The 27,118-nt window shown below is 36.8% G+C and overlaps 1 protein-coding gene across 1 annotated transcript in view; it reads right to left on the reverse strand.

Moving 5' to 3' along the window:
* Window positions 1-784: 784 nt before the first annotated feature.
* Window positions 785-27,118, reverse strand: part of LOC150076496 (ATP synthase subunit d, mitochondrial-like) — an 85,451-nt gene continuing 59,117 nt past the window's right edge. The window contains exons 3-5 of the mRNA XM_090387784.1: window positions 25,264-25,335; window positions 16,401-16,463; window positions 785-1,089 (exon numbers count right to left, since the gene is read on the reverse strand). Of these exons, the coding sequence (XP_090243910.1) occupies window positions 901-1,089; window positions 16,401-16,463; window positions 25,264-25,335 (324 nt within the window). The 3' untranslated portion in view covers window positions 785-900. The remainder of the gene's footprint in view (window positions 1,090-16,400; window positions 16,464-25,263; window positions 25,336-27,118) is intronic.

Here is a 27,118-nt window from a genome sequence, read left to right on the forward strand (position 1 = left end):
ACTGCAGTTTACCTTTTACGTCTGTGTGATACCATGCCTCTGCTATTCCTACAATGTCTGCATTCGATAATCAGTATTTCAAATTCATCAAATTTATTTACAATGCTCCTAGCTTTAGTGTACATGCAAATATACATGCACATGTTCTTACTCTTAGTTATCCTAACAGTCTATATATTGTTTTGTTCCATGATGATTCCAGCAGGGCCTTTTCAGGCTGCTGCGTGTACCAAGAGTAGCAATGCAAGAATCATCTTCACCTGTGACTGCGGCTATAGTTAAACTATTAATCTATCACCCCCCACCCAAGTTAGCAGTTTTCCGACCCACCTATCACTGCCTCAATTGCATTAGCAAATATTTTTGCACCCGAATAATGGTAAACTATACCAACATTATATTACAATGCAGCATATATTTCCACACAGACATTAAAAGTAATATTTAATGTGCACATATTACATTCAAAATCTGAAAATTATAGCTCACTTAAAAAACAGGAAATGTAGTACAAGTAGAGGCACTGTATCACTCGTCAGTGTAAAAGGGAACAATGACAAACAAAACACAATGCAAATTAATTCTCTAAAGATTCAGAGAAAAATTGTCATCCATCTTTGCAATTCCATAAGGTGAATAGCCGGAGGATCTGATCTTGAAAACTATCAAGTGTGACTTGTTTAAAATACTTGTTACAACTAGAAGTTATTGCTAATTTTTTTTATTCATGCTACCTATTTAAAAGAAAAATAACGAAAATCGAGTATAGAAACAAAACATAACCTTACAACTTCTGAACTATTTACTAATCATAAAGCCATGTTTATAAAATATATATTACATCTACTATTCTGCACAATCAAGCCATTATGTGATTCCTACTATCAACTAAAGACATTATTATGATGCAATTTTTTGAACATCTGTATCTTTTTCAAATACACGAACATTGGGATCATTTTCACATGGTTCGTCATGAGGCCACATAGTTGGACGATTTATCATATCAAGGGCAAGATCAGGAAATGCATCCCTGAAGTCTTCCATAGTCATCTGGTCAAATGGAATTAAACATTTGTGCCAATGCAACTGCAATAAAAAAAAATAATCAATTTTAAAACCTTTAAACACTACTTTTTAAATTACAGTAAACAGTATTTTAGGGACTAACAGGAGAGATGTGTCCGTTAAATCAAAAGCTGCTTTTTTCTTTTTTTTTTTTTTTTAAGATCATTTGTACCCCATACAACTGAAAATTTATACAATTACTCTGTATATCTATGTAACAGAAACACTAAAATATAGTTAAACAATAAAACAAGCAGCGAAGGTAAAGAAAGCCCACACGAGAAGCATGCAAAAGTTCAATTAAATTTACCAGTAAAAGTACTTTGCCGTAATGACATTTGTATTGTTGCTCGCTCAGTAAATGTACAGTGGGTGTTATCGGTCAGGAGTAGAAATTGAATGCTATGGGAGATTGAAACCCTCCTGAAGTGGAGGGGGTAACCTGACTTTTTTTCTTTAGAATCGCTGGTGGGCTAGTGGATAAACTGTTTATTAAGAAAAAAAAAAAAGGCAAAGGTAAAGGAAGCCTACACAAGAAACAGGGCAAATGGTGAAACTACGTTACGAGCATTTTTTTACGACGCCAGAACTTCCAATATGACTTTGTTCATGATTCAGTTAGTTAATTCAATTAGTGATTCTAAAGAAAAAAAGGTCAGGTTACCCCCTTCGCTTTGGGAGGGTTTAAAGCTCCCGTGGGATTCAACTTCTACTCCAGACTGATAACAACAATACAAATGACGTTACGGCAAAGTACTTTTACTGGTAAATTTCATCAAAGTTTTGCATGCTTCTCGTGTGGGCTTTCTTTAGCTTAGCCAAACAAGCTTTTATTTACCTTGGCTTTATTGGTTGATATTGGTTAACAGAATATAATTAAATGTGACTGTATAGCAGTGCATGGGAAAAACTTTAGAGTCAGAGCTAAGAAGCTGAAGTTGAGATATCTGAACTGATCACAGATGCAGGAAACAGACTCACCAGAATGTAACTGAGGACTTTAACATCTGAGAAATACTCAGAAACGCACACAATTTCTCTTTTCATCAATTTTAATAGGGAACAAGGTGATACATTGTAAATGGGTTCCTCTGCACCACATGGCTAAGTGGTGCAGGGAAACTGATATGTAGTGAGTTCCAGGTTTTCCCAAACTCATGAGCACACCCAAGACACACTGGGCCAGTGGAATTTTTGTCCTTAAATCCGAAGTTCATAAAATCAATGGTCTACTCTAACATACAATTCTTAAAAACTAAATTTAAGTTCTTAAATTTAGATTCTGAACTTATGGCACAATATTAAACTGCAAAATTCCAATTAAATTCTGATTTTTCTGCAATGCTCTTTAATTGATGGCACAAAGTTATAGTGAAACTAAATATTAAAAATGACAGTGCTCATCTAAGAATTTTACTCAGCCTTATAAATAACAGTCAAGGAATTTAAGCTTTTAAAAGTTCTCAATTTGCCAATAACTAATGGTTTAAGATAAACCATTAGTTACTGACAAATGGTTTAAGATGATATGTAATGCAGAATGCACTAATAAGTTAGCCTATCTTTATTAACTTTAAAGATAATCATTAGATAATCATAAACCACAATCATTAGATTTATCACTGATAGTTAAAGTTTTATGAGGTAAACATTAAAAAAAAGTCTAGTTTCATTGGATTATAATCCAATGAAAATTAATAAATATTAATTTGGCCAGAAGTTAAATTAGGCTCTTTAACTCTCTAAAAACCAAAAAAAAAAAAAAAAAAAAAAACAGTTTTTAGCAGATTCCTTAACCATCCACTGGAGAATATGCATTGATCAGTTAAGCCCATTTCTACATGAAACATCTTTGCTTTTTTTTTTAATAAATATTGTCAAGCTATTAGCACATCAGAATATTTATTTTTAGTTATGAAAACTTCAAACACAAAAGGTATCAGAACTTATAGTACTTAGTACTGTGAGTTGGTTGAAGATGGAAGATACTTGTTGACGTTGCACTTGAATTTCTGTAGATTGTAATTTTCAAGAAATATGTAAGAAGGGAGCATTTTACAGAAAGTGGAAGTTGAACAGTAAATGAATGTTGACTGATTCATCATGTGTTTAGATTGGTTTGGAAGGGAGGGGGAGGAAGTATCTATCGAAAACATGTGCAGAAAAAAAAAAAAACAGAATGTTGATGAGAGAGTGGAGAGCCTTCGTAAGAGATGGATTGTTAATTAACGTAACTGCCCTCTTTTGAATCAAGTCTTGAAGCCTGAGATAGGGTCACTGCTCCAGATGGAATAATATTCCATAGCAGGGCATATTTCAGATTTGTACAGAGTAACTGTTTGGAAGAAAAGTAATGTTGGGAGCAAAAGAGAAAAAAACCCAGTTTCAAGATGCAGAGGAAGTAATATTTGTGATGTGCTTATACCATTAGAAGTCAGAGTAGTCCCTAATAGAGATATATGATCTGTCTAGAAATCCGAGTATCATCAAAGGTAAGCATAGAAGCAGAAAAATCCTCTTTGCATGATATAAGATAGGACTGAGTTTTAGAAAGTTCGAAATCAACTACATTATTTTTGCCCCACTGGAGATCAGCAATTAAGAAATTGGTACTATATATTTGAGAAGTTGAAGCTGTTTGTGCAGGGCAGGGTTTCTCAAACTGAAGGTGTAATTGAAATGTGCTAACATCAGCTAAACTATAGATAAGATTTCTACCCATATGGAAGAAGGTTATTAATACACATGAGGAAAAGAATGGGATAAAAATAAACCTTGAATGGGAGATTAGAAGTCAGGGTAATCCCTAATAGAGATATATGATCTTGTCTAGAAATCTAATCCAAATGAATGGGATAGAAATGAAAGCATTAGTGAAGAAGTCGGAAGACAGAGTCTTCTACCATCACAGGCAGTGAGTAGTTAGAGAAATGATCAAAAGCCTTAGAAATATCAAGAGCAACAGCTTCAGTTTTTTCACCAAACGTTTCCACTGAAGTTGTCTACAGATGAGTAACATAAGCCAACATATCATCAGTAGATCAACACTGGCAGAATCCATATTAGTGATCACTGATCAGTCGGAAAATTTCAGGAGTTTAGGAGTTGGCAGTTAATGGATTCCATACTTTAGAAATTGCAGAGGTAAGTGCAATAAGATGATAATTGGATGGGAGAGATATGTCATCCTTTCTACGAACTGGCTGAATATGAGCAAATTTCCAAGCTGAAGGAAAAACACTAGTGAAATAAGAAAGTGTAAAAGGGTGACACAGAGCAGAAGTAAGCTCAGGAGCACAGGTTTTCAGAACAAGTAGAGAAATACCATCAGGACCTGCAGTTTTCTCAGCATCAAGATTGTTCAAATTTCTTCGGATATCCTTTTGATAGAAGACTACAGAAGGCACTGAGTGGAGTGTACTGGGAATAGCAGGAGGTTGTTTACCAAAAATGTTAATACAAGAGTTAGAAGAAAAGTAGGTTACTAGTAAGTAAGTTTTATGTTTAGCTGAGTTGGCAATAGAACCATCAGATAACAAAGATAGCAGTGCAGATGGGAATAAGTTATGGCTAATAGCTTTAGCAAAAGACCAGAATGCCTGACTACTTTGGACAAGAAGCAAACTTTCTACTGAGCCTGTTCAAATCTAGTTTGGACTGATTAATAACTGCTTTACATTTGTCGCAGGCTTTGATGTTGGCAGAAAATGAACAAGGAGATTTGGGTACAAGCCAATTACAATATGCAACATTCTTATCTTGAACAGCTTTAGCACATTTATTAGAAAACCAAAGTTTAGATAAAGGAAGAGATTTTAAAGTGAAGTGTGGAATAAAGCATTTCATCCTAAAAGAATAATTTCACTGCTACGATCTAAGCAAACACTAACATTAGAAGATTTAAAACAGTAATCCAACCAAGGAAAAGAAGAATAGAAATCTCACAGATCATTCCACTTTGCATTCTTGTAAAAGCAAACAATACAAGGCTGAGAAAAGAGTCACACGAGAGAAAGGCTCCACTGAAGAAGAGACCATTGCCAAGTTGCGATCTGAGATACAAAGAGTACAACTCGCCTCAACCATGTAATTGGATGGGCTGTTTATGAGAAAACATCAAGTGTTTCCTACTTGGTTAAGATTGTCTGGTATTTTGGTAGCTAAACAAACAATCTGTACAAGGTCATTAGTAATTGCAAAAGCCTCAGTATCTCAAACCAGCTGGGTTCGTGTGACTAGAAACTGAAGCAAGCTGTAGTTGTGAGCACCAAAATTGCCAAGGAAAATCATCTCACTATTAGGAAAGTTGGCCTGGAGAAAGTCTAGTTTCACAGAAAGGAAGTCAAAGAGTTCCAAGTGATTAGTGGATTTGGGAGAACGATAGAGGAAACAGATGAATTTGACAGAATGGGGCAGAGAGAGAGATTTTAGGCCAGAAAAGATCAAAAAGAGGAGATTCCAAATAATGATATATCTTTGACAGGGAATATCAGAGCAGAATATTCATAATACCACCTTTGAAGTGAAAGGAATGGTACAGAGAATAACTCGACTGGAAAACTGGAATGAACAGTGGTTGAAGAAACTGATAATTGGGATTCTGTCAAAAAAAAAGTAAGTGGGAGTTGGCAGACTGTAAATGGACATCATTGGGATTGGCACTGAGGCTACACATATTTGTGATATGAATGAGGAAGTAAGTGCAAGTAAGTGTTAGATGCTAGTGGGAACCACATGTTCACAAGCTGCTAAGTGGATTTTATATATTTCAAATTATTGTTTTTCTCTTAACTTTTAATTTAAATTTAGTAGTATAGTAATTTTTTGAGATTTTTCTGATTAATTTGGTGTATATATTCTTTACTTGGCCTTGTAATTGCATAGAAAACAACAGTTAACTTCTGTCGGCATTGTATCGATAGTAGCATTTGAATTCTGCCACCACTGTTTTCATATTGATTTAGCAGATACTAGAAGTTTCTACGTAACTTGTAGCAGTGTAATCAGTATCAGCAGATGATTATAAATTATAGCACTACTTATGTGTTTCAATAATTTAACTTATCACGTAGTCTGTAATGTACTACAATAATATTCATAGAGCTTTTAGAATCAGTGATGGATATAATATCGCAAATAGCTCGCACGAGAGTTCAAACCACGTAGGTGGCAAGAGATAGTTAAATTTATTATCTAGTATAACTACTTAAGATTTTACAATCGTAACATTTTAACTTAATACATATAACCACTTAGATTTTACAAATGTAATACTATAACTTAAACTTTACATGAGATAGGGAATTCATATAGCGTTCACTCAGTAGGAGATAAAACTTGATACTGAAATATATATATAGTGTTATTACTACATTGGGATATACATTTAGTGTAATATTTTTAATTGTACTGAAACTGAATAGAAAACGTGCCTCAGACCAGAGCACAAAGCAAAAGGATCAAGGAAGTGGTGGGGGGTTTGTCCCCTGAATCACAGCCTTTTGAAATGTACTGGTTGTTTGATGTTTGTGGGGCTATCAGGAACAGGACATGATATTGCCGTTGGCAATATCATGTCCTGTTCCTGTCTTTGTGTGTGCTTGATGTAAGGGGTGTAAGTTTAAGTTAGGTGCCAACTCAGTGTTATGGGCCTTTATGAGAGCCTCTAGAACAGGATAGATGCCCTGGAAGGATTTAAATTGGGGTCCCATCAAGCTCTCAGCTGCCTACATCAATGCCAGAACCTGTACCTGATCAACAGGCAACACAGCAGCAATCCTCAAGGCAGAATGCACTGGTCCCACAGTAACTAGTTGTTGTCGGTCACTCTGCCAGGGAAACAGGGAATATATTGTGCAAAAAAGATAGGTGGAACAGGATTGGGGAAGTCTGCTAGTAGGGGCAAAGGTTTATGTGTTATACAGCAAATATCATCTTTTAAGGGCACAAAAGGTGATATTGTTGTACATGTTTTCACTAATGCCATTAAGAGTGGAACTGCAGAATTACTTAAGTGCAAGTAATATTGAAAGAAAAAAAAAAAAAAAACTGCGAGTTAGAAGGTTGAATTTGAAAGTGTCTGCAATTCTGCCCAGACACAGCAGAAGGGAGTATATGAGAGCCTGTTGATCAATACAGCCCTAGAGAGATTGTGCAAGAATCATGGGGTAGAATTTTTCTCAGTGTGGTCTGTGCTTGTTAACAGCAGACTGCTTCTACAGGGATGGGATAAACTTAAATAGAAAGGGAGCAAGAATATTTACTGATGCAATCAAGGCAGTGTTAGGTCGGTCAGAAAACTGCTAGCTTGGGGGATACACAGAGTAATAGATTAACAGAAACCGCTGGCAGAGGCAAAAGTGAATCTTGCACTGCTTCTAATGGAATGAGCAGCAGTCTGGAAAACATGCTGCTGGGGAGTCATCATGGGACAAGCAAATACATCGGCTGTGTTAGAGTAATAAGAATAAGAACAGGTGCATGTATACTTGTATGTACACCAATGCTAGGAGTATAGTAAATAAATTTGATGAATTTGAGATGCTGGCCAAAATTTCAAAGGCAGATGTTGGGATATCAGAGACGCGATGTTACACAGATATAAGGAATGCAGAATTGGAATTTGGGGAGTACAATGAGTACAGAAAGGATAGTAAGGGAGGAGAGGTTAAGCTGTTAGTTAAGAAACAAAATCTAAGGAAATGCATCCAGTGGAAATGAGTAGACAGTGCAATGTCGAGTCAGTTTGGTGTGACATAAGCACTGGAAAAGCAAAATTGAGAGTAAGTGTATTATAGACCTAATGACTCTGATGAGTGCAATGAACAACTCTATAGAGAAATAGAATGGTCAGAAAATCAGATTGTCTTAATAATGGGAGATTTTAACTCCCCAGATATTGACTGGAACTTGTTGGTTGGTCACTTGCAAACTAGCAAGGCTTTTGTGGATTTATTGGATGATTGTTTTCTACAGCAGTATGTTAAAGAGGCAACCAGAGGGAGTAACACCCTTGATCTGATTATCAGCAGTGATTCTACATGCATTAAGAATCTACAAATAAAGGAACCACTAGTGGCAGTGATCAGTGTGTTGATGTAGGATTTAATCAAAGATGTAACTACCATCAGGGGTAATGGGAAGGGTTTGTCCTTTTATACAGGTGATTATTGTGGTTCCAGACAACTTTAAAATTCTATACAGTGGGACCAACTGATGAAGTTACTAACGGTGAATTCTAAATGGGAAGCCTTCAGGGACTTAATCTTGGAGGGTACTACGCTTTTCGTATCAACTAAGAAATACTGTTCAAAGTTTAAGCCTAAATGGATGTCAGATGAATTAATGAGACTTGTAGGAGAGAAGAAAAATGCATGGTATGCATATAAATTATCAGGTGACACAGAAAGCACAAAGGAAGTCGGGCATTTCTTGTAATCTGCATTTCTCGTAATGTAGATTATGAGAAATTTTTGCAAAGGATTCAAAGAAAAACAGCAAAGAGTTGTTTACTTATATAGACTCTAGAAGGAAAAGGATGAATCAGATTGATCCACTTAATATGGATGGTTTGACTATTAATGATCATGTTCAGGTAGCTGATAAACTGAATGGGTATTTTGCATCTACATTCACACATGGAGTTATTCAAGGAGGGGAATACTAGAAGTTTATCAAAATCTAAGAAGGAGCTAAGTGATTTTGTAATAATTGAGAGCAAAGTGGAGGAGGCATTGTTGAAGTTAAAAATAAGGAAGGCACCTGGGGTGGATGGGATCTATCCAGTTATATTAAATGAGGTAGCAAAGGAAGTAAGCAAACCCTTAGCCATAATTCTGAAAGCTTCCTTGGACTCAGGGAAGGTCCCCATGGATTGCAGTTGTGCAAATATGACCCAACTCACAAAGTGGTGGGATCAAAGGGGGACACGAGTAATTACAGACCTGTTAGTTTAACTTCTGTTCTGGGGAAATTAATGGAGGCACTGTTTAGATCATCTAGACAAGACTGCAGTTATAGTTCAGACACAGCATGGGTTTGTTAAGGGGAAGTCTTGCCTGACCAATTTGATTAGATACTACAATGTGATCACCAAGGAACTGGAAGCAAAAAATTATTTGATATCATATACTTGGATTTTAGAAAAGCTTTTGATACAGAAGACTACTGTAAAAATTGGAGCAGTATAGCATTAAGGGTAAATTGCTACTATGGATAAAGGGATGGTTGAGTGGGAGAAGACAGAGAATGGTAATCAATGGACACTGTTCTTTGTGGACTAATGTTATTAGTGGAGTCTTTCAGGGTTTGGTGTTGGGCCCATTGTTGTTTTCTGTATTTATTAATGATATTGATGAAGGTATATCAAACTTAATGTCCAAGTTTGCAGGGTTGTTAATGACACTAATGAAAGTATGCTACTGGAACAGGATCTACAAAAGCTGAGCATATGGGCTGAGAGGTGGCAATTGAAGTTTAACATGGATAAATATGAAGTCATATGGGTAGCAGTAACCCCAGAGTAACATTTCAACTGTGTGGTAGTACACTCAGGGTAGTGGAGAATGAAATGGACCTGTGGGTAATTGTGCAGTAAGATATCAAGTTTTCTGAGCTGTGCAGACAGTCTGCAAGAGTAGCACATGATGTCTTGCCGATGATATACAAGAATTATGCTAGCAGGGGTAAAGAGTTGATTATCCCCTGGTAGGGGCTCGCATCTGGTGAGTATGGGCTTGGTACACCCAGAGTCCTGAGCTGGATATCATCAGTCTTTTCTTTCTTGGTGATTCCCTTCTCTCTCTCTCTCTCAGGGCAATTAAAAAATTTTCTTTTGGCTGGTGCAGCATAAGCCTGAGGCTTATGCTGCACCAGCAAAAAAAAAAAAAAAAAAAAGAAAAAAAAACCGATAATAATAATAATTGGACTAAGCGAGGAAACCCCTCCCGCCAAGACAGTACAAGAAATGAAGTTAGAAAGATGGGCAAAGAAGACACTCCACGGCAGACACTACAATGACCCCCATCAAGATCACATCAATAACACTGCTTCCAATGCATGGCTCATAAGTGGGACGCTCTACCCAGAGACTGAAGAATTCATGCTGGCCATCCAAGACCAGGTAATCAACACCAGAAACTATAGAAAATACATCGCAAAGGAGCCCGGAATGTCAGAGGACACATGTCGACAATACCACCTGGCCTAAAAAACGACCCAACACATTGCCACAGGGGTGCAAGGTGATCACCCAGACTGAGTACACTCATAGACACAACCAAGTAGCCTGGATAATAAATCAGAAGCTATCGAGGAAATTCCAACTGACCAAAGAAAATGTACCGTACTACAAGTACGAACCCCAAGCAGTACTAGAGACCAAAAACCCACAAGTTGTACTGGGACTGTGCCATAAAAACGGATATACGACCATCCTACACAACAGACTGGACATAACCCTTGTGGACAAGATGGAAAAGGCTACCTATCTGATTGACATAGTGGTGCTGAATACTAGCAATGTCCAGAAAACCCATGAGGAAAAAATTACAAAAGTACACGAACCTGAAGCATGAGATCAAGGAGATGTGGCATATGCAAGAAGTATCAACTATCCCAATCATTGTATCAACCACCGGTATGGTACCAAAGACTCTACATAGCAGCCTAGCAGCAATAGGTCTCCCAGAAAGTCGCAATCCTGAACACCTGTAGGATTGTCAGATATTTCTTCGACCAACAGTAACATCAGACATTACAACCACCCTGTGTACTTGGTAGCAGTACCAGTCACAGAGGGGAATCCCCCAATCAGGGAGAAATAATATAAATAATATAAGAGCAAGCAACAACAATAATAATAATAATAATAATAATAAGGCAATGGTCAGGTCACATCCTTAGTACTGATACAGGACTGGAGGCTTCATTTTAGGAAGGGTATACAGAGCTGCTGGAATGAGTGCAGAGAAGGGCAATGACATTGGTGAATGGAACAAAAGGTTGCTCTTATGAAGAAAGGCCTAAGTTCTGCAAATGGCAGTTTCTGGAGACTAGGAACCTGCGAGGTGATCTGATCGAGGCCTTGAATGGTTTGAGCAAGCTTAATGCTGATGGGATTCTTTGTCTTGCCCAGATTGATCACCTGAGGGGACATTAGCATTAGCAAAGGCACATGATGCAAGAAAGCAAGCTTATATAGCATCAGCCAAAAAAAACCAAAAAAAAAAAAACCCTTATTTCACCCATCCACTCGCTCCAAATGTTTGTCAAGTTCTGCCTTGAATCTATTTAAGCTATCAACTTCTACAACACATGGAAGCTTGTTCCAGCAATCAACCACCCGCTGGCTAAAGGCAAACTTCTGCACATCAGAACACTTCATATCTGCCTGCACAATTACCCCCAGGTCCTATTCATTCTCTACCACTGTCAGTGTGGTACCACAGAGTTGATACATTACTCCTGGGATTACTGCTTCCCATATGTAGTATTTTACATTTGTCAATGTTAAACTTCATTTGCCACCTCTCAGTCCATCTGCTGAACTTTTCTAGGTCCTGTTGCAGCATTGTACTGTCATTAGTGTCATTAACAACTCTGCCAACCTTCGTATCATCTGCAAACTTGGACATTAAGCCTGAAATACCATCTTCAATACCATTTATAAATACAGAAAACATCACTGGACCCAACACTGAACCCTGAGGAACTCCACTAATAACATTAGTCCCCGAAGAGCAGTGTCCATTGATTACCACTCCTATCTTCTCCCACTCAACCATCCCTTTATCCATAGCAGCAATTTGCCTCCAATGCCACACTGCTCCAATTTGTGCAGCAGTCTTCCACATGCAATGGTATCAAATGCTTTTCTAAGAACCAAATATATGATATCAAAGTTATTCTTTGCATCCAGTTCCATTGTGACTACATCATAGTATCCAATCAAATTAGTCAGACAAGATTTCCCCTTAACAAACCCATGCTGCATCCAAGCTATAACTGAAGTCTTGTCTAGATGATCCTGCAATGCTTCTTTAATCAGTGCCATTAATTTCCCTGGAACAGATGTTAAACTAACAGGTCAATAATTATCTGTCTCGCCCTTTGACCCTCCTTTGTGGATTGGGGTCACATTTGCAAAACTCCAGTCCATGGGTACCTCCCCTGAGTCCAGAGAAGCTCTCATAATTATGGCTAAGGGTTTGCTTACTTCCTTTGCTGCCTCCTTTAATATAACTGGATAGATTCCATCCACCCCAGGTGCCTTTCTTGTGTTTATCTTCAACAATTTCTCCTCCACTTTACTCTCAGTTATTACAAGGTTATCTAGCTTACTGCCAAAATTGAATACACCCCTGGCATTCCCCTCCCTGAATAACTACTCATGTGTGAATGTCAATGCAAAATATTCATTTAGTTTGTTAGCTACTTGAGCAGGATCATCATCAACAGTTAAATCATCGATATCAAGTGGACCAATCTGATTCATCCCTTTCCTTCTAGAGTTTACATAAGTAAAGAACTCTTTGCATCCTTTGCCAAAGATTTCTTGTAATCTGCCTTTTCCTGCCTAACCTCCTTTGTAACTTGGTTATAGACCAACTTATATCTATCATAGGCTTCTGTGTCACATGTTAATTTATATGTATTCCATGCATTTTTCTTCTCTGTCACATGTCTAATTAGTTCATCCGACATCCATTTAGGACCAAATCTTGAACAATATTTCTTTGTTGGTATGAAAAGTCTAGTAGTTTCCAAGATTAATTCTTTGAATGCTTCCCATTTTAAATTTGCTGTTGGTAACATCATCGGTTGGTTCCACCTTACAGAATTTAAATACTGTCTCAGACCACCATAGTCACCTTTACGAAACCAAAAACCCTTCCCTTTACCCTTGATGGTAGTTACCTCTTTGAGTAAATCTTCACACTGTGATCACTGCTCACAGTGTGAAGTGGCACACTGTAATCACTGCCACCTAGTGGTTCCTTTATCTGCAGATTCTTGATGCATGAAGAATCATTACTGATAATCAGATCAAGAGTATTACTTCCTGTAATCACCTCCTGAACATGTTGCTGCAGAAAATAATCATCCAATAAATCCACAAAAGCCTTGCTAGTGTGTGGGTGTCCAACCCACAAATTACAGTCAATATCTGAGAAATTAAAATCCCCCGTTATAAGGCACACTGATTTTCTGGTCCACTCTATTTCTCTGTACAGTTGTTTATTATACTCATCAGAGTCATTAGGCCTATAACCCACTACTACTCTCAATTTTGCTTTCCCAGTGCTTATCACACCAAACTGACTCGACACTGCACTATCCAGTCATGTCGACTGGATATACTTCCTTGGATTTTGTGTTTCTTAACTAATAGCATAACCTTCCTATCCAGTTTATCCTTCCTGTACACATTGTACTCCCCAAATTCCACTTCTGCGTTCCTTATATCTGTGTAAAACCATGTCTCTGATATCCCAACAATATCTGCCTTTGATGTTTTGACCAACAACTCAAAGTCATCAAATGTATTTACCAAACTCCTAGCATTGGTGTACATGCAAGTATACATGCACCTCTTCCTATTCTTAGCTACACTAACACAACCCATGTATTTACTTGTTCCACAATGACTTCCAGCAGTCTCTGAAATGCCCTGCACCTTGTTTTCCAGGCTGCTGCTCATTCCAATAGAAGTAGTGCAAGAATCAATTTCGCCTCTGCCAGGGCCTACTGTTAATCTATTAGTCCATGTATCCCTTCAAACTAGCAGTTTTCCGACCCACCTAAAACTGCCTTGATAGCATCAGCAAATATTCTTGCACCATTTCTATTTAACTGTATCCCATTCCTATAGAAGCAGTCTCTCCTGTTAACAAGCACAGACCAGGCTGAGAAAAATTCTATCCCTTGAGCCTTCTACAATGTGTCCAAGGCCGAATTGATCAACAAGGCTCTCATCGTATACTTCCTCCTGTTGTGTCTTGGCAGAATTGCACACTTCCAAATTCAACCCTAACTCACGGCTTTTTTCAATATTGACCTGTACTTGTTAAGATACTGTTCACAATAGGTGATACAACAATAACACCTATTGTGCCCTTAAAAGATGATATCTGCTCTACAACGTCATCAACCTTTGCCGCTGGCAGACATACCCTGGTCCTATTCCACCTATCCTTTTTGCACAATATGTTCCCTGTTTCCCTGACAATAGAGTCACTGACTATTTAACAACTAGTTCCTTTGGGACGAGCGCATTCTGCCTTGGGAATTGCCGCTGTGTTGTGTGATGTTCAAGTGCAAGCTCTGGTGTTGATGTGGGCATATGAGAGCTTGATGGACCCCTTAATTTAAATCCTTTGAGGGCATCCACCCTATTCTTCAAGCTGTCATATAGGCCCATAACGACGCTGAGTTGGCACCTGATTTCCTCACACTCCTGACCCCTTGGCAATATCATGTCCCATTCCTGATTGCTCCACAAACATCAAACAAGCAGTACATTTCAAAAGGCTGTGATTCAGAGGACAACCGTCCCCCTCAGTTTCCCCCTGAGCAACAGCACTCCAATTAGCTTGAACCTTTTGCTTTGCTGCTCTGGTCTGAGTCATGATTTTGATTCAATTTCAATACAAAGATATAACCCTAAACTTATATCCCAATGCAATTATAACACTTTATTTACATATATATATATATATATATATATATATATATATATAAATGATGGACTGCTTATGGAAACAACATACATTTAGATAAATCAATACAATATATATATATATATATTTCAGTATCGAGTATTATCTCCAAGTCACGTCATATGACTTTTGTATCTCCTGTAAAGTTATATGTATTAATTTACAATGTACGTTTGTAAAATCTAGGTCATTGTATTTAGTTAATAAAGTACAATTTAACTGACAATGAAATTTAATAAGAATAATAAATTTTACTGATTAATTGATAATACTATACTATACTAAGCTAACAGATTTCTAATACAGTGCTACATGTTTCGCTATCTAGTTTTATGTTAAACCTTACACTATCTAGTTCGGGATATATGTTGTATTGTATAACAATGGTGGAAAGTTACGAATGGTAAATCTATGAACACTAAGTATTAATTAACTTTCAAAATCACTATCTAAATTCAAAAGAAACCAAGGAGATTGACTAGGTGTATAAGCTACTTATAAGAAATAATTTAATATAACAATTAAGTCAATAAAACAGCAAAATATTATTAAAAACTTGGCGTTTGCTGGAGCTGCAAAATCTTGTCCAACAAAATCAACTTAAGTGCATGGTTTCTCATTTTCTAGATTAAAAATGTAATACCCTTACTGATACTAAGTAATAACCTACAAAATCTCTATCTAAATTCAAATTAAACTAAGTATTGTTAGTAGGAATATAAAGCTACTTCTAGAAAATAAATTAATATGCCAATTAATATGTCAATAAAACAGCAAAAATTGAAGAAAAACTTCTCTGTTAGCTGAAGCTGTAAAAACTTCACCTACACACTAATGTCCAGGTTGTTGCTCAGATTACTCACCTGAGGGGGCCTAAATTCAGACTGAGGAAAGACAACTATAGAATAGATCTGTGGAAATTCACCTTTAGCCAGCGGGTGGTCGATAGTTGCAACAAACTTCCATCTGTTGTAGGAGAGGTTGGCAACTTAAATAAGTTCAAGGCAGATCTAGACAAACAATTTGGAGTGAATGGATGGGTGAAATGGAAAGTTTTTTTTTTTTTTTTTTTTTGGCTGATGCTTGCTTTCTTGCATCATATGTCTCTACCAATGCTAATACTATGCAGTTTTGTACATTATCCATTTTTATCTCTAGTAAGTATGCCACAAACAGAATTTCCAGCATTTCAACTATTTATAGTATATGCAAATAATTCAAGGTATGTATGAGAGAGAGAGAGAGAGAGAGAGAGAGAGAGAGAGAGAGAGAGAGAGAGAGAGAGAGAGAGAGAGAGAGAATGCAGATAGCTATTGATCTGATTTTAATGAAACTGCAATGTCTGAACAAATTCCTAAAGAATGCTTAAAAACAAAATATAGGTTGAACAGACAAATAAAGCTTGTATGTCCATATGCTTATTGAATTTCTGTATCCTGTATATATATCCTGTATAGTACCAATATATTATACAGCTCTTACATTTCACATTCCATTTACTATTTTAACATAAACAAAGCCCTTAATTCTGTACACATTTCCTGAATTGTACTCATAAAAAAATGCTTATGTGCTAAGTAAAATATTTTCTTATTTTCATACAAAAATTATTACCTTCTCTTGATATCCTTCAATACGATCTACTGATTCAGTCACAAATTTTTCTACACTCTTTTCCTATCAGAATATAAGATTTTAGTTTAGTATAGGCAAAATAAGCAAGCATAAATATTAAATGATGCAAGAAAATGACAAATCATATAAATACATAGAGATACCAAAAACAATCATAAATTATTTTTATGAACTGCATAAAAGTTTTCAGGTCAAATGGCCATAATATATTTTCAGGTCAAATGGCCATAATATATTTTCAGGTCAAATGGCCATAATATATTTTCTGGATATAGCCCATTTAAGTATTAACATCAGTACTCTTCATCTAGGTGCAGTCAAATATGATGTTTGCTGAGCAGTGCAGATGGCCTGCCAGGGCTGACAAGATTCCAGGTCATGGAATCTGTGTACAGGGTCTGGAGGTGTCATTTTAGGAAGGATGTAGAGTTGCTAGAACAAGTACAAACAAGGGCAACAAGACTGGTGACGGGAACAAATGGGTGCTCTTACCAAGAAAGACTTAAGTTCTGCATATAGCAGCGCCTGGAGAGTAGGCACCTACGAGGTGATCTGACTGAGGTGTATAAGGCCTTGAATGGGTTGAGCAAGCTGAATGCTGATGGAATTCTTCTTCTTGCTCAGACTAAGAACCTGAGGTGGCACAGTTTCAAATTGAGGAAAGATAGTTGTAGAATAGATGTGCAGAAATTTGCCTTTAGCCAGCGGGTAGTTGATTGGTGGAACAGGCATCCATCTTTTGTTGTGGAAGCTAATAGCCTAAATAAATTTAAGGCTGAGCTGGCCAGGCATTTGGAATGAATGGAGGGGTGAAATGGAAGGGTTTTATTTTATTTATTTTATTTTTTTTTGGCTGATGCTGCATAAGCTTGCTTTCTTGCATTGTATGCCTCTACTGATGTTAATGCTAAGTATTTATCCAATCCTCCTTCAAATCTACATTAAATTTCCACTTTCACAGTGCAGTAGTTTATAACAACAGCTAAAAGCAATTTTTTACCTGGTCTTCCATCATTTTTTAAATTCAATCTACTTATTAGGTAGATGCCTGGTTCCCAAACACTGAAACTTGCAAAACTGAAGTATCTCCATGCAAAAATAACTATCTATGCCCATAATAAAACTGGGAAACAAAAATGAGAATATCAATGGGTACAATGAACATATATACAAACAGATTATATAGTAAGCAGATCAGAATTTTCATTACGGATGTTGAACTGTCCAGATACTTGAAACTTAAGGCCAGTCCATATGATAAAAAAGCGTTTCTGCATTTGTTAGATAACATTTTGTGCTAAAGATGGGAAAGGGAGAGCAATATTCTTAATATTTTTAATACCAACAAATAGGAACGTTTCATGGTATAGATCAAATTAGGTGTAAAAAGAACAATTGAACTTGGTGATAGGGAAGGATGACTATAAATTATCAAGGAATTCTCAAAAACCCTACAATAAGACATATACCAATTTTTTCAACTTGAAGACGGGTATATATTTTTTCTTTTTTTCTGAGAAATGATGATTAAAATTTCCCTGCATCTTATGGTCTAAAAGTATACTAGGTGCATGCAGTGATGTCTTTATCTTTGGCAATGACTAAAGATAAAGACTGTTGGGATTGCTGTGGCACCCCTTGTACTATTGTGCACAAAATCAACATAAGTGCATGGTTTCTCATTTTCTAGATTAAAAATTTTGCTTAATCATTAGTGCATTCAAAGAAATATGTACTCATTATGAAAGCTGAAACTACTGATGAAATTAACTTCACTGTTTGCTGCACCAAAATGCTAATGTAGAAATAAAAATGTTTCCTTTTATCTTCCATAATGGTCTGCAACAGTTGCAATTTGCATAGTTTTAGGCTCAACTGTTTTTTTCAGTTTTTCACATGACAGGCTGAGGAACTGAGAGTTGACGATTACTTTATATATTGTCATGCCAACTTTTTAAGAAAGTAGCATAGAACAACTTGTAGGAACAAAATTCTTATGCCCATCATAATCTACTAAAAAGCTATTTTTCCATATTGTGTGCAAAAACTTTGTTGAATCTGCACTGTTGCTTATTGAAAGAGAGAAATTCATTGTACTCATTCAACGTTGCCATTTGTGGTTTACATTACATGCAAGCCAGTTAGTGAAACTTGTACCTACCAATCATTAATAAAAAAACTCAAAGTAGAGGCTATCATTTAGTCATTGGTACACTTTAACTAAGGTTATTGTACTTTTGTATTATTAGCTTACAAAGCTGTGAAGCTACTTTTGACTATATTGCAGCAACATTTCTGACGATATTGCAGCATCTGGGGATTAGGCATCTGCAAGATCTGACTGAGGTGTTTAAGGTCCTGAAAGGATTGGGTAAGCTCAATATTGATGGAATTTTTCCTCTTGCTGAGACTACATGAAGTGGCACAAACTGAAATTTAGGAAGGATGGTTGAGGGATGGATGTGCAGAAGTTAGAATACATATTAAACAAGCTAGACAAATTTTGAAACTCACATAGCATGGTTTGTATTTATTTTTAGTCAGTTACCAGTTCCTACAAAATATTATTAAAAACCTATAACAGATATTTGCTTAAAATTATAATATGTGTATGTGTGTGTGTGTGTGTGTGGTGAAGTAGAAATAATAAATCTTTTGAAAAGTGTGAGGATGATGCCATAAATTACACAAAACGCCAAAACACTAATAGAAGGATAGCAGATATTGGAGATATTAAAGGCATGGGAAGGAGAGAAACAATGTGAATATCCTATACAGTATAATGAATTAAACAAAATTATAGGCTGAGTTGGATAACCAATCATAGAGAAGGAAACTGTAAAGCAAAAATGATTAGATTAATATATGAAGTAATAACAAGCATCATGTAAGAGTGGGAGACCTTAGTTCAAGAAAGGGGGGAGAAAAATAAAATTACAAAATTAAAATCTGATGCTAACAATTAATTTTATTTTTTGCTAGAATCAGATTTTAATTTTGTAATCCCCCTCTTGGACCTATAATCGAAGTATCCCACCCTTATCTGATGTTTGCTTTTACTTCATATATTAATCTAATCATTTTTGCTTTAGAGTTCCCTTTTCTATAACTGCCTATCCAATTCAGCCTATAATTTTGTTTAATTCATTATATCACATAGGATATTTACATTCTTTCTATCCTTCACATGCCTTTAATATCTCCAACTTCTGTTGTTGTCCTATTAGTTTTGGCATTTTGTGTAATTTACGCCTCCATCTTCACACTTTTCAATAGATTCATTACTTCTACTTCATATATATTAACTTTTGTATCCTTTGCTGCTGCTGCTTTGCACACTCAGATGCAACTGTCATACCCTGACAAACTGTTGATTATTTAACTCATAAGATGAGAAACACCAAAAGATGTGAAAATAAGGTTGGTATTCCAGACTTAAGCTATTAATTACTCATTGGCTCACACAGACACACATATATATATATATATATATTAACACTCAGTAAGTTCAGTATTTTTAATGACTTTTTCTACACTTTTTATCTTTATACTGTTTTTTTCTATTTTTTTTCCTGTTCATAGAATTATTAGAGTAATAGTAAGTGGTCCTTGAGGTTGTCACAGACAATCTCTCAGATATGCCAGACAAGCTGTACTAGCTACCTGGGAGTCTAAAATGCTGATGGAACTGATATTCGGTTGACAAGTGGACCCAATTTCGGCGAAGTCCAGACGGTCTGTGACAGCCAAATCCTCTGCTTACATCTTCACAATGGTGGGACTGTTAGTAATCCTGGGTATAACCTCCATGCACAAGCACACGGTGGGTGACCACCGAGATGTGAACCAACGTAAGCAGGGGTCAAGGTGTGGTGTCCACACCACATGGAGGAATGCCACCCCTGTGTTACCAAGCAGTTTGTTTTGTTATTTGGTTTTTAGGAGAATTAGCAACTAAGGCCATATTGCTCCGGGGGGGGGATGTGCGGTGGTCATTCCCTGATATTTCCGCATCCTCCGTATTTGGTGGTCACGGGCTCGAACCCCAGTCTAATCAAGAAGTGTGTGCTATGCACTGCTGCTCCTGCCCACGGGGGGGCCTTCAGTTATGGAGTTTATTTTGATAGCAAAGAGGGTAGTGCTAAGCACAGACCCCTGAGGCATGCCCTCTTCTGGGTGAAGGCTTTTGAAAGAGCATTCTGCAACTCAACTTGAAATGACTTGTGTCATAAGAAATTTTGAATATATTTAGGAAGGAGTGCAGTAGCACATGCTCCTTGAGTAGACCAGGGTTCAAGCCCTTGACTTCTAAATACAGTTGATCTGCCAACCCACACTGGACTAGCGTGGCAGATTATGGTCCATTTCCCTCAACATGAATTTTTGAGGAGGCTTCCATCCTGCAGTGGGTTGATAATGGCTGCAGTTTACGTTTTACCACGTAATCCCAGGTGATATAAGTTTTGAATAATTCCATAATGCCATGCCATATCATAAGCTTTTTCTATATCGAAACAGATCATTACATGGTGATCTTTTCGGATAAAGGCATTCTGCACACTGTTTTCTAATTTGATAAGTAAATCTAGTATTGAACGATTTTTCCTGAAACCATGCTGTGCTGGATTAAGAAGGTTATTTTTGTTCAAAAACCATGTTAGATGAGCATTGATAATTTACGCTATAACTTTTCCCAGGCAACTTGTTAGAGCTATTGAATGGTAATTGCGTGGGTCAGAGAGATCCTTCCCGGGTTTTGGGAAAGCAAGAATTATTGCATGATGCCAACTGTCTAGAAATTGGTTTCTAGGAGAATTCTGTTATACAGTTCTAGTAATGCCATTGGGATTGATCATCGAGTTGCTGTAACATCATATAGTGAATTTGGTCTGGTCCTACAGCACTTTGCTTTGTCCGTGATAGAGCATGTTTTAATTCATGGAATGTTAAAGGTAGATTGTACTCCATTTCTTGTGGAAAAATTCAGTTTATGTCTTATCTATTCTTTCCTTGTATATTTAAAAACTGGGAGTATATGAGGTGGTCGCTGATATTTTGGCAAAGGTTTCACCCAGTGCATTGGTTATTTCTGATGGCTCTGCAGTGACTTGTCCATTCCAGTTTAGGATCGAGTTGGAGTAATCTGGTATCTGCCATTCATTTTGTTAATTTTATTCCAGACAGTTTTAGATGGTGTTGAACTTGTTAATGTAGGTGCAAATTTTATCCAGGATGCTTTCCTACTGGCTCGCCTAATATATCTGGCTCTTGCCCGTGCCTTCTTGGACAATGAGGTTCTCTATCTTCGAAAAGTATTCCAGGTTTTTTTTTCATTCTTTCGTAGCCTGCACACATTCTTTATTTTTAAGTACAATATGTAATAAATATGTTTATTTGTTACATATTGTACTGCTGCATCTAACGGTTTTTGCTTGATAGTATCAACATTTAGTTTTGCAATTGATTTATAAGTTTCCCAATCTGTTTCATTTATTTTCCATCTGGGAGTTTTACATGACTTGCATGTGGTTTCTAATGCCATGGTGATAATTATTGGACAGTGATCGCTACTGAAAGGATCAACTGTGAACTGACCAATCAAGTACTGGAAATGATATTGGAGAACATACAGACATGTCTATGACTGTAGTATTTCCTTATGGAAGATGTGTATATGTATGTGTACCGTCATTCAACAAACTTAAATCATTCTCGTCTATCGATTTTTCAATTTGTTTTCTTCTCCGATTTGTGGTTGTGTTACCCCACACAGGGCTATGCCTGTTGAGGCCACCTAGTATACAGAAGGTGGTAGGTGACTGCATTACCCCTTCTCCTTTGACTGTATGTCCTGGAATCCTTCCTCGTGCTCTTTACTAACGTTTTTAAGACAAAATCATCCAGATTTGGCTTGAAAAAGTCCAGATGAGAGTGCAAATAATGGAGCTCGGCTGATTTTTTGTATCCCATTTTTACATAATTTCAATTTCTAGCCAACTAGTTCGTTGTAATTCACCCTTAAGGATATAAAGAAAGCCACTCACTACATAGCGAAACGACCACCAGGCAGCTCAGCATCATTCATTTTATCTTCCACTTCTGAATCCAACGACTGCTTAACTGTGAACCAGTAAATGTTCCACCTTTCCCCTTTGTGATCTAGTGGCTATGCGTACTGCAATCGCTTCAGGGGTTGTGTTTAGCACGACAATCTTGGACGGAATGCGAGAATTTACTAGTATTTCCACACCACCATGGGTTGTGCCGCTGTTACTCTGTCCTTTTGATATGCTTTATAGTTATTTATTAAGGTAGAGTCTTGAGGTCTGAGGTAGGTTTCTTGTAAGCAAAGACATAGCAGTGCATATTGTACAATCAGATCGCATCTGTTACCTATGTTAGTGTGGAATTCTCTACAGTTCTACTGGTTTTCATTATTTGGTTTTGGAGGTTTTTGAACTGTTTCCTAGATGCTGTTTTAAATCTTTCATATGTAGGTTTCCCCCTTTTGAGGAAATATGGTTTTCCGGTATCCATCTCTTCTTCCGCAAAAATCTCTACTACCGGTTCGTCTGCTTGGTTGGTTGCTTCTGTCTCCATTTGTTCAGTTGACGTCTGGCTTATGACATTACGTTTTCCCTGTGGGGCTTTCGTTTCTGAGTATTTTATATCAGGAGATACAGAAAGTCATGTGTTGGTGAGTTTCTCTTTATGTTTTGGCTGGGATGCTGTAAGTAGTGCTCGTGTCCAGTCTGAGATGAACTTCTTTGGAGGAATTGTAAAATCTGTTTGGGTTTCTATTGTACGCCAATTCATTATGACCTGCACATAGGAAGGTCTGTTTAAGATAGTCGTGAGTACAGTTCTCTTTGCTTCTTGGTATGTGACAATGTTCTACTTTATACCGTTGAATCTGTTTTTCTCTTTTCCAATATTCACAGTTCTTGGAATAGGCGGAATGGTGCCCCTTGTAGTTTGGACATTTCAGTTTCTCGGCTGACAGTTCTGATTGTTGTGCTCCTGAGACCCACAGTTGGAACAGATGGCAAAACCATGGCATGCCATTTGTGAATGACCATACTTTTGGCATTTAAAGCAGCGGAGAGGATTCAGAATGTATGGTCTGATGTTACAATTAAGATATCCAGCCTTCACAGATGTAGATGGTTTAGGAGTGTTAAATTTTAGTATGATATTTCTGATTGGGACACTTGTCCCATCTCTAGGAATTTTAACCCTTCTTACAGCTATGATGCCTTTATCTTCAAATTCATTTTTAATTTCTTCTTCAGAGACGCTCATAAGATCCCATTCAGAAATTACTCCTTTCGATGTATTCAGCATATTATGGGGAGAGACCTTAACTGGGATCCCACCAAATTTTGTCTTTTCTACATTTATTGTCTTTCATAAAATGAAAGACAATAAATGTAGCTGCATAAGCGATGTCACTTCCTTTTTTTGCCTTTTAGTTGCAATAGTTTCATTGTCCTCATTTTTTCCAACTCAAAGGAGTCAGATCTTTGGAATCCGTGGTTGTAATGTTTGAATCATTCGTGTTTCCTCCTTTTAGCCCTCCGAGCGAGAGCTTTTCCTCCCAGGTTTCTGGCCTTGCCATGGGAGGAAGGAGCGGTGCCACCTAGTGACCAAGTGGAAGTAGATTAGTGGTTAGCAGGACTAGAATATAAATAAAAGAAAGGTGTTTTTCCTTTCTTAGGAACCTTTGCACTGATACTTTTCAGCAACTATATATATATATATATATATATATATATAAAAAAAAGTTTTGAAAAAAACATAATACTGGTTGATGTTTCAGTAAAGTTAACATTTTGTTTTGAGCTTTCCACATATTTTATGCAACACAGATTAGAGCACCTAGCATTCAATAACAAATTTAATGCAAATTTGCAATTTTTTTAAAAAAATGCTGTATTTAATGGCAAAGCCATAAGTTTTACAGTTTTTTTATGAAAAAGACAGAGAAAACCTGTGTTAGAATGGTGAGTAGAATAGATTAAAAAAATTGCATCTCCATTCATATATCTGGAGAACTGTCAGCTTTTCCAATGTTAAGCAAGATGTGAAAATGCATAACCTGATTAACCAGTTATAATTTTCCATCCCAGTTTCTGCAAATTTTATCTGCAAAAGCTTACATACAGTGCTAATGAGGATTCTAATTAGACCAGATATCATGCCAGTAATTTGTATATAACTAGTTACAAGAACCATCTTAGAAAACAGGTTTCTAAATAAAGGTTTCTAAATAAATCTGTATTTAGTATCTATTAAAATTAAGGTGGTAAAATTGCATTTAAAGATTCACAAAGTAATTTAAACAATTTATACATTTAAATATAAAAATAAATATATAATTAACATAATATATAAATATTCTGTTTATATATTATGTATTCTGTTTATTATATTCTGTTATATATAAATGCGACAGAATATATAAAACAATACCCTTTATTTAAGAAAAAAAAAAAAAAAAAAAAAACTTGGATTAGAGACTTGATGCAAAGCTAATATAAACAAATGATTAATAAATGTAGGGATAAATGGGGCGGCAAATTAATTTCATATCTTACAAGACATTTTGGTTATCTCAGAGAAACAAATACTAATAGATCACCTAAATCGGGGCTTCCTAACCTTATTATTGACATCAATGCCAGTATGAAAATGACACAAAAAAAAAAAATTAAATAAAACAGTAAAGTCAACTATATATACAAATTTATAACTGAAAAAGCATCTGAAAATATAGAAAATTTATAAGCTCAGTCAGGTTCACAATTTCTAGGCAATCCAAGAAATTTTATAAAATAGTTACAGCAAGTTTTTCCTGGGCATCCACTTCAGCTGTTCTGGTATCAGGTGGATAAGATACTTTCAGGACTTTATACTGTACAAAAAAAAAAAAAAAAAAAAAAAGCATATAACATAAGAGTACAAGCATCAAGTACACACGCACACACAAAATGCAGAGTAAAGAAAATTTTTACAAATTCAATGAAAATTAAATAAATCTTTATTTGTCCTACCAAATTTAAAATATAGGTGTACATTGGTAAGTGACAAATTCCCTTCATGGCAGATAATGCCAGGGGATTATCATAAAATGCGAATAAAAGAATGTCTAAAATATACAAGAAAGGTTAAATATACACGAAAAGATTACATTTAAACTACATTACTCTTCACTACATTTCTGTCTAGAGTCCTGGCAATTGTAATACAAAAGTTCATCTTAACATCACATCCACTGATCAACTTGTGCGAGATATACAATTGCGTACACACAGTTCTTGACAGAAATTCACACAACTACTAGGCAACAGTAGCCTCAGCGAGCCACACTGCGGTTTGTTTCCTATATTTCGGGTCTTCTATGAGCCTTAGTAGGTCAATTCCGATATGTGTTAGGCACTGAATTGATTCTAATGCACTGGCGGGTATAAACCTGTCGGCCATCTTCAGTCTGTTGGTCTTCATTCTCAAGAATTTTGTGCCTCTCAATGCAGATGGCGGGATGTGCCACTCACAAAGCTGCCAGAAGCATGGTGATGATATCGTGCCAGTCATCATTTTGATTGTAGTTATTAATCGTTTCCAGGAAATGATGTCTGGTAAACGCTGCAGTTTAAGCTGTTCAGAGAGCTGCGTGGTCCTTAACTGTTGAGGAAGGTGGTGCTTATGGTTTGCCCACTTCAGCAGCCAGAATTCACTCGCATATATTCTCTTAATGTGGGTAGGGGTGTCTGACGCCCACAATTCAGCGCCATACAAAATGGCTGAATACACTGTGGTTCTTAAATATCGTGCGGTTGTTGCAGTCTGTTTCACGTGCAAGAGGTGCTGTTTTGTTGCCCAACGTAAGTAGTTCATTTTCTTTACAACCAGGTCAATATGAGAGTTGAACGTAAGTTTCGTATCAAATTTTACTCCCAGATCTCTATGCGTCTCAACAACTGGGATAGGTTTGCCATTAAGTTTCGGGTGTACGAGCGTAGGCGATTTTTTGAGCGAGTACACCATGATTACAGTCTTCTGCGGATTTAGGGCCAAGCTAAATTTGTCCAAGTACACGAATAAGTTCAGAAGCTTATAATTAATCTGCTCACACAATGCCCTGTTGTTCATGGACGGTTGGATGGGTGTTAGGATCTTAATGTCATCTGCATAAGTGCATACATCATCCCTACCGTTGCAAAACGGGATCATCATGGCGGTAAAGAGGAGTCCTGATAAAACTCCACCCTGTGGATCTCCTGCATGGAGTTGGCGTTGGAGGATCTGATTATCTGTGCGGTAATAAATGGACCGACAAGTAAGTAGGGCCTGTAGGAACTTCAGCAAATTTCCTTTTATTTGGAAGGCGTGTTGGAGCAGATGAAGTAAGGCATGTACATCCAGACTATCGAAGGCTGCTTTTATATCGGCATAAATTATTGCAATTTCCTTTCTGGCTTGGAAAGCATTTAGTATCGTGGCCTGAACTGTGAGGAGGTTAGTTATTGTTGATCTTGCAGTCATTGAATAATGAATTTGTTGAGGCTGCCCAGCCAGTATCTGATTCGACAACTTTGGCAACAGAGCTTTCTCCAGTACTTTTAATATAGTGCACTATAGTGCTCCACAAGGTTAGGCTTTGTAATTTTCGGCATTGGAATTACAGCGTACTTATT

Source organism: Mastigoproctus giganteus, chromosome 13 (genome assembly GCF_048544385.1).
Source record: "Mastigoproctus giganteus isolate SK-2022 chromosome 13, ASM4854438v1, whole genome shotgun sequence".
In the NCBI taxonomy this organism is placed as follows: domain Eukaryota; kingdom Metazoa; phylum Arthropoda; class Arachnida; order Uropygi; family Thelyphonidae; genus Mastigoproctus; species Mastigoproctus giganteus.